The sequence below is a fragment of the Stegastes partitus genome, unplaced genomic scaffold (genome assembly GCF_000690725.1).
Source record: "Stegastes partitus isolate 25-593 unplaced genomic scaffold, Stegastes_partitus-1.0.2 Scaffold370, whole genome shotgun sequence".
Classification (NCBI taxonomy): Eukaryota; Metazoa; Chordata; class Actinopteri; family Pomacentridae; genus Stegastes; species Stegastes partitus.
The window spans coordinates 262,447-274,857 of NW_007578101.1; the positions used below are offsets into that span (position 1 = coordinate 262,447).

Genomic DNA, 12,411 nt, shown 5'->3' on the forward strand with positions numbered 1-12,411 from the left:
CACACACACACACACACACACACACACACACACACACACACACACTTCCATCCAAACTAGATCCTGCCTTTTGTGTACAGACAAGAGCCCTTTGTTAGCTGGAGCACACAGCCTGGATTACTACTGCACAAGTTTCTGCAGCTCCCCTCGTGTTTCAGAGCGCACTTATGCAGCCTTATAAATACAGCACACGAGTGGCAGTGGGTTAGCAGGATGGTATCATAGCCAACACTAAGATTTCAAGAGAAACCTGCACGCAAAAAGGTTTATAAGTGACTGAATATATCAAACCGGAGGCTCTTTAAAGACTGGTCTCTGCAAGTCGGGGCAGGTAGGAGCCAGCTTACATAACAGCTCACTGGTTGGGGTAGTTTTTTGACTGTCGCACACGTAGATCAGTGCAAACAGACTAAATTCACATGAAAACCACACACACTTTGTCAGTACTTGCCGCTTTACTCTGAGGAAACTCCTCGTCCCAGGTGTGTGAGAGTTTTGGCAAAAAAAAAAACTGCAATTACAGCTTAGAAACCAAGAGTATTAAAAAGCTGCAAAAAAAAGCAATTACAACTGCTTTTGGCTTCATCTGGCATAAGCGAATAAGTTTGATCAAAAAAAGACACCAAGCAGAAAACTCATTTCCAACCAAATCTAGCTAATGTTGGTCCTTATATCCAATCACTGGGCTTCCACAGGTCGTGTTTAGCTTTCCAGTTCTTTACTTTTAACATATTGTGAAACTAGTTTGTTCCTTTTTCATCCACAAACACCAACGAGCTACGATTCAAACCACCAGCTGAACATGGAAATATTCATGTAATGAATTCAAAGTTGTACAAACACTGTATAAACATTAAGGTAATACACAGAGAGTGTATGAACACCTCAGGCCGTGTCTTGTACCACGATATGGAAATGCACTGACTGTTTTAGCATGTTTCCTGAATCCCATTAGTACAAAAAAAGCCCATTTCTCTCATTGTTAACAGAACAGCTGAAGCCAGTGAGCTGTGATGATTCTGGATGATCTGTGAACCAAACCTCTTAACGTGTCATTAAAGTGAAGCAGCAGAGGTACAATAAAAGAAAAGAGCCTCAGAACAGGCATCAGGAGCAACCTGCAGTTCAGCGTCTTGCCAAAGGAACACTTTGGCAGTGGAGAGGCCGGCGAGCCTTCTCTACACTGGGATGGTCTCCAGTCACTGGGATGGTCTCCAGTCACTGGGATGGTCTCCAGTCACTGGGATGGTCTCCAGTCCCGTGTGACGCTCTGCACACAGCCCACCGCAACCAACACTCGTATTGCAATCAATACTGCCAGCAAAGACGGACGCCATTTTTTTCCTTGACAGAGATAAAATGACTTATGATAACACTTATTTTGCAAAAAAAGAAAAAAAAAAAAGAATCATACAGACAAATGTAGGCTTTGTGTTGCGCTACAAGACTTAAAATCAGATTTCTGCCTCTGATACACAGTGATCTGTTTCATGAATGGATAAAGTCGGCTACCATCTTTGTTTTTATCAGCATGTCATGTCTCTTAAACCACCACTTATTTGTCAAACTCTGCCGGCTGACACGTCACCCGCTGTCAGTGTCATCTTTGAAGAAGGCAAGAGTTTTTGCCGAAACTGTCAGGTAATAAAAGCACACTCTACATGTCTGAATAGAGAACCTGAACATTATATTATCAGGAAGAAGACATGATGAACGTTTTTAAGCACTTATTTGTGTTTGAGATGCATTCATTATCTTCAGATGTTAAAAGCTCATGCTTCTTGAATTCACATTAGATTTGTGACAATATTTACCAAAGTTTAGATGCAAACTATTAAAGGGTTTTGTTGGGGGACAGATCTAAGCCATGGGACACTTTTTTACAAGCACAGGAGACTATTTAAAGTAGTTTGCCTTCCCTGCTGCTGCACTAATAACCCATCAGTGAACCAAGCTGATAGATGGACGTGGTGGAGGACACCAGCGATCAAAGTCTTGCTGGTTGGAGGTTAGCAGAACCCACTTGAGCAACTGGACAACCTGGTCGGACTGCCTACTTTTCACCACACGCAACCACAACCTCGCAAATATGCCGTCAACAAAGACAGAATGACATTTATATGGAAGAAGGTGCAACTTATTCCCATCGTCTGAGGAGCATCTTTAGAGGAAGGACAATCAGAGGGAGCTGTGTTCAACATCGAGCTTTAAATTTGTCCTGAGTTGACTTTTTGAAATCGCTGGAGCCCTGATCTGCAGCAGGAAAATTCTAATTGCAAGTAATTCTAATAAAAAGTTGACTACGAGGCGCACATCCACTCTCAGTACTTTCAGGAACTCCTGGTCACAGAGAAAGTCAAACGGACTCTTCATCAGTTTGAGTCCGTCTCACTGGCCGACCTGACGTCCTCAGGAAACCAGCCAGCTCAACTCTGGCAAACTCCGGCCACAAGTTACACTCCATCACACACAAATAAAACACACACACACACACACACACACACACACACACTTTCAGACTAATGAATGTAAAAAAGACGCTTTACTTTAATGAGCAAAGAAATTGCCTCCCTGATGAAGACATCCAAGTTCCCTCTCTCTGCCATTATACGCAGCAGGTCCCAGATTAGATCTTGCTGCTTTGTACTCAGCATACACAAATACACACACACACTCATACTGCCCCAGCAACTGCACAGCTGTTGACTCTCAACAGGAGGTGCCCATGTTGTGCCCATGTGACTCCAGCCCACATGCTCCGGCCCAGATTTAGTTTGCATCCACAAAAAAAGACACCCCGGCTATTCTTGCACATCCTCGATATCTCGCCGCCTGATGAAATGCGATTGTGCAAGCGATGCCGTTTTTATTGCCTCCGCCTCACATCATTCCAATTAACACTTGCCAGGCTGCATGACAGCCATTAGGAGCCTGTACAGCTGCTGGGCTCAGTGAAAGGGAAACAGGATGATTGTTTTTGCTCGGCTTTTCAGCTACAGATCCTTGAGTCACTGTGAGATTCCTGGAAGTCTTCTAAGAACTACATTCATGCAGTAGAGCTGCTCCTCTCAGTGTGAGCTTCCTGGAGTTTTGGGAGGTATGAAGCCTACATACGAGCCTCAAAGTGACAGCGGCAGTAAAAATCTGCACCTCACTTGGTTCATCAGTTGAGCAACATGATGCCAGCGGACGGACGTGTCCCACTGACATATAATTACTGCTGCTGCCAGATAGGACACACCAATAAATGAGGGTTACGTCCTTTGAAATAATGCAGATGCAAGCTGACGTCTGCTGTTATTACTCAGTGCTGCGAACAAACAAACCTTTACACAGCCTTTATATAACCGCTCATAAACATGAGTCAATCTCTGAGTCTAATCTGCTAAGATAACAAACACATAAAACTGGACAGGGTAATTAGAACTAGAGCTCGTGTCTGTGAGGTGGTTGTTTGATGCTGCCAGCCAGTGTCCTGCCTGTTTAACTGTATGTAGAAACACATTGATTCGTTCTGTTCCCTCCCCAGTACCCACCTCCATCCGCAGCCCTGCCAGTTGCAGGCAAAAGGTTTCTCCCCCGTGTGCCTCCTCAGGTGGGCCTTCAGGTGGCTGCTCTTGGTGTACATCTTGGTGCAGCCTGGAAAAGTGCATTTGTGCATTTTGATAAGATCTGCCACCGGGTTCTTCTGGAACTTTTGACCTCCAACAAGAATCCCTGATCCCTGGTTGGCGGCGCTGTCGCCGAGCCCAAGAGGCTTGGCTGCGATGGGGACTGGAGCAATGCGTACAAACTTGGAGGAGACGTTAAGGCTGGGGGAGGGCAAGATGTGGGGCACCAGGGCAAAGGTCTGACCTTGGATGTTGACCAGTAGCTGCGCAATTTTGATATCTGAGGCCGGGGCAGGCTGTGGGGGAGGAGCTGCAGGGGTGAGCGGCGCTGCTGTGGGCTCCTGCTTGATCTGAATGGGCTGAAACTGCAGGATGACCGGCATCCCACTGCCGTTTGTGTCTTCTGATGAAGGTTTGTCACTTGATGCATTCTTGGGCCCGGTGCTGGATTCCTGTGTGGGGTCAACTGATGTGATTTTGGTCTCACCGGAGGCAGCGGTGGCCAGACCAGCGGTGCTGTCAGTGGGGACAGTTTGGTCTGAATACCTGGCGTCTGGCTCCGGCTTAGGCTCAGGGGAGGCCTCTCTGCACCACTCCAGACCAACTTCCAGACCAAGAGGCTCCTCCCGTCCTACTCCCAACCCCGGGCAACCCTCACGGATCTCCTGCTTCATCGTCACCACCTCCATGTTCTCCTCCAGGAATTCTTCGATCTCTTCCAGCGTGGGCTGGAAGGACACTCCGAGCTGCTCCTCCGTCTCCACGTGGGACCATGTGAGGAAGTCAAAATTTTCCTCCTTTACAGATTCACGTTTTGGGTGCTCATCTCTCCGTGAGTCCCACAGGAAAGTGGATATTGGTATAGGTGCCACGGACCCCGCCGTCAAGCTGCTGGCACCTCCTAAGGAGGCCTGGGACAGCAGGTGGTCCAGGATGCTGTCCTGGCTTTCAGCACTGGAGTTGCTGCCATAGCTGGAGCTGAGCACCTGGGAATCCGGGCTGGAGCAGGAACGAGGGCTGGACGACTCGCTCAGGTCGTCCTCCGAGAACGGTGACGGCATCACCTGGTAGGAGCCCAGGTCCGTCACCATGCTGGACAGCTGGTAGGCCGATACAGAGCCACTGTAGGTTAAAAAAGTCTCCTCCCTCACTGGAGAGTTATCTACCATCCCTGGCTACTGCCAAGCCACTGTCTCTTGCTGCACTCGGAGTCTGTGGATGATTTGTAAGACAATTATTCCTTGTGCTGAAGAAGTTAGACCAAATAAACCGAGGTCACCAAGGCCACAACTTCCCACTTGGGTGAGACAGTAAAACACCTGGTGTGGAAAAAGTAGGCGTCGGGGAAACAATCTTGTGATCCAAGGTCTCCAGCCAGGATACAGTGTGTCTGAGCAGAAACAAACAGAGACACAGAGAAGTCTGTTAAGTTTAATCCCACAAGCAGCTCCTGTGAATTTGACAGAGACTGAAGGAATATTAGGTGATTATACATCTATTGAAATTGCATAATATGATGCCAGATCCTCTAATCCGTCTGTCAGCAAGTGTCAGATGGTAACCACAGTCTGTGTGTGCGAATTTGGAAATGCTGCAGATATATATAGGATTAGCAGGTTGGTAACTAATGCAGTCAATTTAAACAGCACAGTGAAAAAATAACTGCACACAAAGAATACTGAGTCACTGAAACAGAATCCCCACGGCGCTGATTCCCTGGTTTCCCAACATCTTTTGCTTGTGAGCAAACCAACAATAAACAGTTTTGAAAAGAAAAATAAAGTTTCATCTTGATTCTTTCCTTGATGACGGCCAGCAGACGCAGCTAAAAGCCTCGTAACACATCCAGCCGGTGGACTTTTAATTGAAGACTTTTGTTGTTGAAGTTGCTTTTGTTTTGGATAAAAGCGGTCTATAAGTACAGACCATTGTTTGGTCATCTTGTGACCTCTTATATTAAACCTGCAGCCCACAGAACACTGGACACTTCACAGCTACCACTGTGGAACTAAAACACCACTCGCTCTCGCTCGCTCTCTCTCGAGGACTTTTGACTACGACACATTATTTCTAGAGAACACTATCACTACAAATAGACCTTAATCAGTTCATTTAAGTTGATTTTAGTAATTATTCCAAGTAAAATGAGGATTCTTGCTCCTACATTGTAGGAACTGTAATCACTATTTGATAGAAATGTCAAAGTTCTAGATATTGGAGAAGTTCTGAGACGCTCTGATCAACATGTTTTACAAATCGTTTTAAACAAATCTCATAATTGAAAAACCTCAATGCTCCTCTAATGACCACACTTATAAAGTTTTAAATGCTGTATTTTCTCATGTCCTGTCATATTACTGTGATTTACACACACTCTACTGTCTACAGTTTGTTTTTCTCATTTGCTCAAATATCATTCTAAACTTTTATCTTCATAAAATCAGTTTTCAGTGACTTTTATCAGCCGACTGTATAGTCAGAGGGTTATAGTTCAGTAGCCATATCACTTTTATGGTGTCCTATTTAAGCAGAAGGCATGTGCAGTACTAATAGATCAGAAGGCTGCAACTGTTTTTAATGTGTCAGCATTGATAATGTGCAGCATGGATCCAATTAATCAGGTTTTTCTTAAATAGGTTATTTTCCTGGAACAGGGAGCGTCGGTTGACTCTCTCCCTCCCCTTCCTCATCCCGTCCCCTCCCGCCTCGATCCCTTTCCAGGGGCCCCTGCATGGTCTGAGTGACCGAGAATAAACCCAGGCCAGAAAGAAGAGAAAACACACACACATTATGATCAGAACACACCGCATGGGGCAGCCGGGAGCAGCATGCGCTCCGCTCCGCTGCATGCGTAAATCACCTGCTCCGCTTGTTTACGGGACAATTAAAGAGCCGTAAATCAGTCACAGCGCTGCCTCTGAAGCTGGAGGAGGAATATTCCACACATCGGTCCTGACTTGTATCTGTAGCTGAACGCTGGTTGCAAACTTGTCGCCTTTTGTGCCACATTTTTTTTTGATGTGTTTCAGGAGGAGAAGCTGTGAAAACGACTGAGTTGAGCATTCCTACACAGCTGGGGCCTCGCGTTTGGAATTACAACTCAACGAGATGTTTTTCTAGTTGCATAACAGTGATAATGAGACCATCAAGTGCTCCGCAGCCTCATGTTTTGCAGGCAGCATGGATGGACCCCAGAACTTAGAAATCCGCTCACAGCGCAACCAAGCGAACGAAACTCATCTACAATCCATTCATTTAGATTAATTTCTCAACATGAGTCAAACCAGACTTAGAGAAAGACCCGCTGTGAGCCCTGTAGGTCTGTGCGTCCCCTCCTCCGCGGCGCATAACGCATGAGTAGGCGCGCGTCTCAACGTAAACATGTTTTCGTCCATCCTGCTGCAGCGGCATATGGCACCGAGCAGCTCCCTCCCCAACAAGACACAAACAAACCAGCCCACGTCTTACCTCAAAGCAAATATAATCCAGAGCAAAAGGCGTAAAAGGAGACGATCGAGGTTTCTTTTTTTTATCCGTTTGCATCCGTCAACACGATTCGTCCTTGAGGCTCTCCATGCAGCGGCAGCAGCGTTCAGACTGGACCGAGCGCTGACTGAGTTGTACTATATGACCGTCACATGACTGCCAGTGTGCGTTACAGGCTGTACTGTAGTGAGAAATAAGAGGCTGCCGCTGAAGGCTCGCCCCGCTCTGCAGCCTCATTGGTCGGTAGTGGTTCGGAGATGGAGGCGGGTCGTCCGGTCTGTCAGTCACAGGTTCGGCTGCGTGGAACAACATGTGGGAGTCTCTGGCGCAGGAAGGCAGCGGCGCTGAGCTGCTATCATGATGAACAACTAACGCAGAGGTGTGAAAGAAAAGTGGGTCGAGCTGGATGCAGGGAGAATGGAGGACCAGAAGCACCTCTGATGGGAAGAATGACCTTTAAGTTGGTGCAACTTTCCACAAAGTGCCATTTTATTAGGTACACATGTTTAACAGCTCCTTAAAGCAAACATCTAATCAATCAACCACATGGAAGCAACTCAGTGCATTTAAGCATGTAGACATGGTGAAGAGGACCTGCTGAAGTTCAAACCAAGCACCAGAATGAGGAAGAACATTTGATTTGAGCTGTTGTTGGTACCAGAAGGGCTGGTCTGACCACTGCAGAGACTGCTGGTTTCCCAGGCTTTTCAAACACAACCATCTCCAGGGTCGACAAGGAATGGTCAGAAAAAGAGAAGACATCCAGTGACAGCAGTTCTCTGGATGGAAACGCTTTGTTGATGCCAGAGGTCAGGAAACAGAACTCAGATAAACACTCGTTCCAACCAAAGTTATACAGAAAACCATCTCTGAGCAGACAACACGTCCAACCTGGAAGCAGATGAGCTGCAGCAGCAGAAGACCTCCAGGTGCCACTACGGTCAGCTGAGAACAAGAAACTGAAGAAACTATTCACACCAAGTCAGACAATAGAAGATTGGAGAAACGCTGCCTGATCTGATGAGTCTCGATTTCTGCTGCAATGTTCAGATGTTAGGATCAGAATTTGGTGTCAACAGCATGAAAGCATGGATCCATCCTGCCTCTTGTATCAACGGTTCAGGCTCACGGCGATGTCATGGTGTAGGGGATCTTTTGTTGGCACACTTTGGGCCCATCATTTAAACACCTCAGCCTCCCTGAGTGCTGCTGCTGACCATCTCCATCCCTTTATGACCACAGTGGACCATCTTCTGACAACACTCCATGTCCCAAAGCTCAAATCATCTCAAACTGCTTTAATAAACATCACAATGAGGTCACTGCACTCCAACGGCCTCCACAGTCACCAAATCTCAATCCAACAGAGCACCTTTGGGATGTGCTGGAACAAGACATTCACATCATGGATGTGCATGTCTGGATAGTTTGGACTGTTGAGGAAACAAAGCAAGATGCAGCATGAAGGACTGGTTCTTATGGTGACAATGGTAAGAGCTTAAAGTAAAGATAAGATAAGATAATATAAGATAAGATAAGATAAGATAAGATATGCCTTTATTTATCTCACAAGGAGAAATTCACATCGTTGACAGCAGCTTTCAACAGACGTACACAGATACGACACAGGAAAAAACAAAAAATAAAAAATGTACATATAAATATCAGATATCAGAAATAGTGCAAACATATCAGAAATAGTGCAAAGATAGTGAAAGTTAACCTGTGAATAGCCGGGGGTCACTGGGATGGTTTCCTTTGCTGGGTGTTACCTTGATGCTGAAGAAATCTGAAATACAAAAGCAGGCTGTTGTTTGATTTATTTAGTTGGATTCACAAAACAATGACAAAATAAATCATATTTTATTTTCCAATTTTGGATTCTCATATTAAAAAGATTTAAAGTCTTCCTCTGTTAGTTCTTTGTTGTTTGTTTCTACATGAAATAAGGACTGCAAGTGACAAAAATCTCCACATCATTATTACACATCATTATAAATAAAATCACTCCAGGGGTGAAAAGCCTTCTGGTCCAGGTTTCCCATGAGGTCTGACTGAACCATCTGAAGAACAGCTCCACAGAAAGACATTGAACTTCTGCAGGCGAGCTGTAGTTTCGTGCACTCAGCTGTTACAACAACTACAGCTGCTGTTTATGGACATGCAGTCTGATGACTTGTTCTGAGAGATGCTCAGTTTCTTTCCCAGACCTTCAAATTTGATCGAAACGACTCAAAACAAGAGCAAGTTTCAGCTTTCCTTAATCACTTAAAACACTGGTTCTGTAGCTTTAACAGTCTGATAATGTCACTATTTCTCAGGTCAATCTGCTGTCAGAGGTGTGTTTACAATGTCTTTATGTGACCAATCACACACATGGATGGATGAAGAGGTGCACGGTTCCTCATTCAAAAGTTTCTTCTTTAAGATTCAGTTTGACTATCATCATATCACAGGATTGTAAAAGGAAATTACAAAAGTAGTCCCTTCATGTTATTTGCAAAAAAGACGTATGAAGTAGCCTCATAAAAAATAAATCTATTTCTGTGATGAGAATGAATCCAGTCATCTCACAATCAGGCTCTCGCTTTGTCGTGGTGTGGAGACGGTTTGAGTCTTATTCCTTCAGCTGCAAGATAAAAACATGATTCAAACCGGTCGGTAGGCTTCTGCTGCAAATCCTTTAATATAAAGAAGGAAAAGCACTTTAATCAGTCACTGTTTTAGAATTACATCACCATACAAAGGCCTGTACAACAATGAAGTGGCTTTTCATCTGCAAATAATGACGCCATTATCCTGTAGAAATGATGTTCATCTCTTACCTTGAAGGTAAGTGTGCCGTTACCATGACGACGTTCCCCGTAAGCAGTGAACCACCGTCTTAGTCCTGAAAACGTGGAGTTAAAAAGTTAGTGCGAACTTCAAATACTGCTTCACACCACAGGTCTGGAGTAATTTTAATGGAGTACTTTCCAGATTTAGCCCTGCAAAGTACGTAATGGAAACTGCTTCTAAATGACCTGGTGCTTTCAGCTGGATCACATGGTCTTCATCAGCAGGTGGCCCACTTGTCATGCAAGGTTAGAGATTATGGTAAAATCATCAGGCTTTTCTGAGCTATATATTTACTTCAGCGGTTACGTAAGCCGGTTAAGGATGCTGCGAGACGAATGTTCACTCGCAGAATGGTCCAATTTTAGGTTCACAACCTTGAACCAAACCGGTGCTGCCCCCCCAAGCGGACCTCGTGATGAGATGATTCTATCGACTGCTGTTTCCAACGTCAAGAATAAACTTTGAACCCCCAAAGAAATATTTTCCAGTCCGGTGCTGTAACTCTGTATCAGCCTCAGCAGGAACATCAGCTCAGTTACCGGCTGCCAATCGGAGGCCTGTCAGAGGTGAAAGCGGGTCACTGTGGGTCAGAAGCTCCCGGAGCTTCAGCAACTGACTCGGCGGCGACGTCAACACTTCCTCACACGGAGAGGAACTCGCTCTCTCAGGAACAATGTGGGCAAACCAGTCGAGCTTGACAGGAAGTGTTTCAAAAGCGTTGGGTTGTTCTTTAACGCGCCGTGTTTGTTTTGCAGTCGCTCCAAGATTCTGAAAGACACGAGATCACGAGGAGAAAGAGAGAAAGTGTCTGTGTGTTATTCTGGGAAAGGCAGCTGCAATTAGGTGTATCCACATAATTGGCTTATGATGTGGCAGACTTTCTACCGCACATTGCCACATTTTAGCGCCTGGAGAAAGGAGCTAAGAATAGACGGTGAGGCGGCATCGTGTTTGGAATTCTTCTCTCTTTGTAATGATTGTGATCACAAGGAATCTCTTGTTATGGACTAAGAAAGGAAAAGTACGGAGAGGTGACGGCTTTAACACACACCACCAGCAGATACTGAACACTTCTAGTTCCTACTGAGACGTAGACTTTTCAGCTGATTAAACGACATCAAATACAAGATTTATTCATGACTCACTCAAAGCAAATGAACACAAAACATTACAACATTTAAACGTAGATCCAATTCTATCCAATGCAGCCTCAGCAGAATAATCTATAAACACAATCATCACCTTGTTAAGGCAGCAAGCTGTTAGCAAACACTAAATCATTGTTGTTCAACTGGAAAACATTCTTACTTACATGCTTTTAATCTGGAGTTGTGTTTGTGGCCACATCAGGTCAGTTTTCCCTTTAGCTCCGTTTCCCACCAACTCCTGAGGGGAAAAGAAGAGTTGGCCTTTCAGTGGTAAATGCTCTGATGTGTTCACCAAGTCACTGCTAACTTTGCCTGTGTGCTGGTTGATGCTGGGCTTGTGGAGTGAAGTGAGTGAAGTGGGATAAGCCTTTGGTCTCTTCCTTCTCTCCTCCAGTCGTACCTTTGGGGGAGGGACGGAGATGCAAAGACAGGAATCCAGGAAAGGAAATAAAGATGCACAAAGTCAGAATGAAAAGAGGGGCTGCTTTGTTTTTCTCTGTGTTACTGCGTCTCTCTCTTCCTCTGGATCCATCCACTCATTCACATACAAGCCGTCCAATAAGCTGCCGTCTGTTTTCTGCATTTGGGTCTTACCTGTTGATTTTAACAGCTCTGGTATTTGCAGCGCTGAGATGCAATCTGTGACTAAATCAAAATAAACTCGTGTGGCTCAGTGATATAAAATATTACCAGACTAATCCTTCAATAGGCTAAAAAGACAAGAAACAAACGGGACAAATTTGAAATCATGAAGTTCTTGCCCACGATGTTTCCACTGAAGCATGAAGTAAAGAGCTTGACCAGACCCTGCACGAGGCCAATCCAGAAGGCATTACAGTAACTGGGTGTTATTAGGCCGACCATGTTGTGCGACAGGCAGAGCAGCATGTCTGACTGATCCCACTTGACCCCCTAATCCAGCCATCAAACAGCTGGAGCCACCAGCGCCGAGGCCGCCCCTGCAGGGTGGCTCTCCCCGGCCCACAGATTACAGGCTCGGTCTGGAGGGATAGAAACGCTGCTGATTCGAGGATTAGTCACTTGCCTTTGCCCTACTTCTTGTTCTGCGTCTCAGCCTCCCCGGGGACAGACGCAGGCTCTGGCTTTCAGATGGTGGATGCTGGAATCTGGTTCCCTCCAGAGATGCAACATGCCAAAGGAGGCCACGTTACTACCAGAGACACCGTTCAGTTGTTAATAAGCATGATGATTTATTCTAAGTAGATGCACCATGTGAGATTCAGAGACAGCAGCGACATTATTCATATCTTTATACAGCGGTGACAAATATAGATGAGCACAGACTCGGAGCTCTAACACTTCTCTTT

At 45.4% G+C, this 12,411-nt stretch overlaps 1 protein-coding gene and 1 long non-coding RNA gene across 2 annotated transcripts in view; both read right to left on the reverse strand.

Moving 5' to 3' along the window:
- LOC103359411 (Krueppel-like factor 15) overlaps positions 1 to 7,236 on the reverse strand; it is a 14,098-nt gene extending 6,862 nt beyond the window's left edge. Inside the window, exons 1-2 of the mRNA XM_008284748.1 lie at positions 7,080 to 7,236; positions 3,537 to 5,001 (exon numbers count right to left, since the gene is read on the reverse strand). Of these exons, the coding sequence (XP_008282970.1) occupies positions 3,537 to 4,780 (1,244 nt within the window). The 5' untranslated portion in view covers positions 4,781 to 5,001; positions 7,080 to 7,236. The remainder of the gene's footprint in view (positions 1 to 3,536; positions 5,002 to 7,079) is intronic.
- A 322-nt stretch (positions 7,237 to 7,558) lies between these two features.
- Positions 7,559 to 10,035, reverse strand: LOC103359413 (uncharacterized). The gene is made up of 3 exons (XR_520306.1): positions 9,923 to 10,035; positions 8,821 to 9,726; positions 7,559 to 8,530 (listed from the first exon to the last, which is right to left on the reverse strand). It is a non-coding gene; the product is annotated as an uncharacterized LOC103359413 (long non-coding RNA).
- Between the last annotated feature and the right edge of the window lie 2,376 nt (positions 10,036 to 12,411).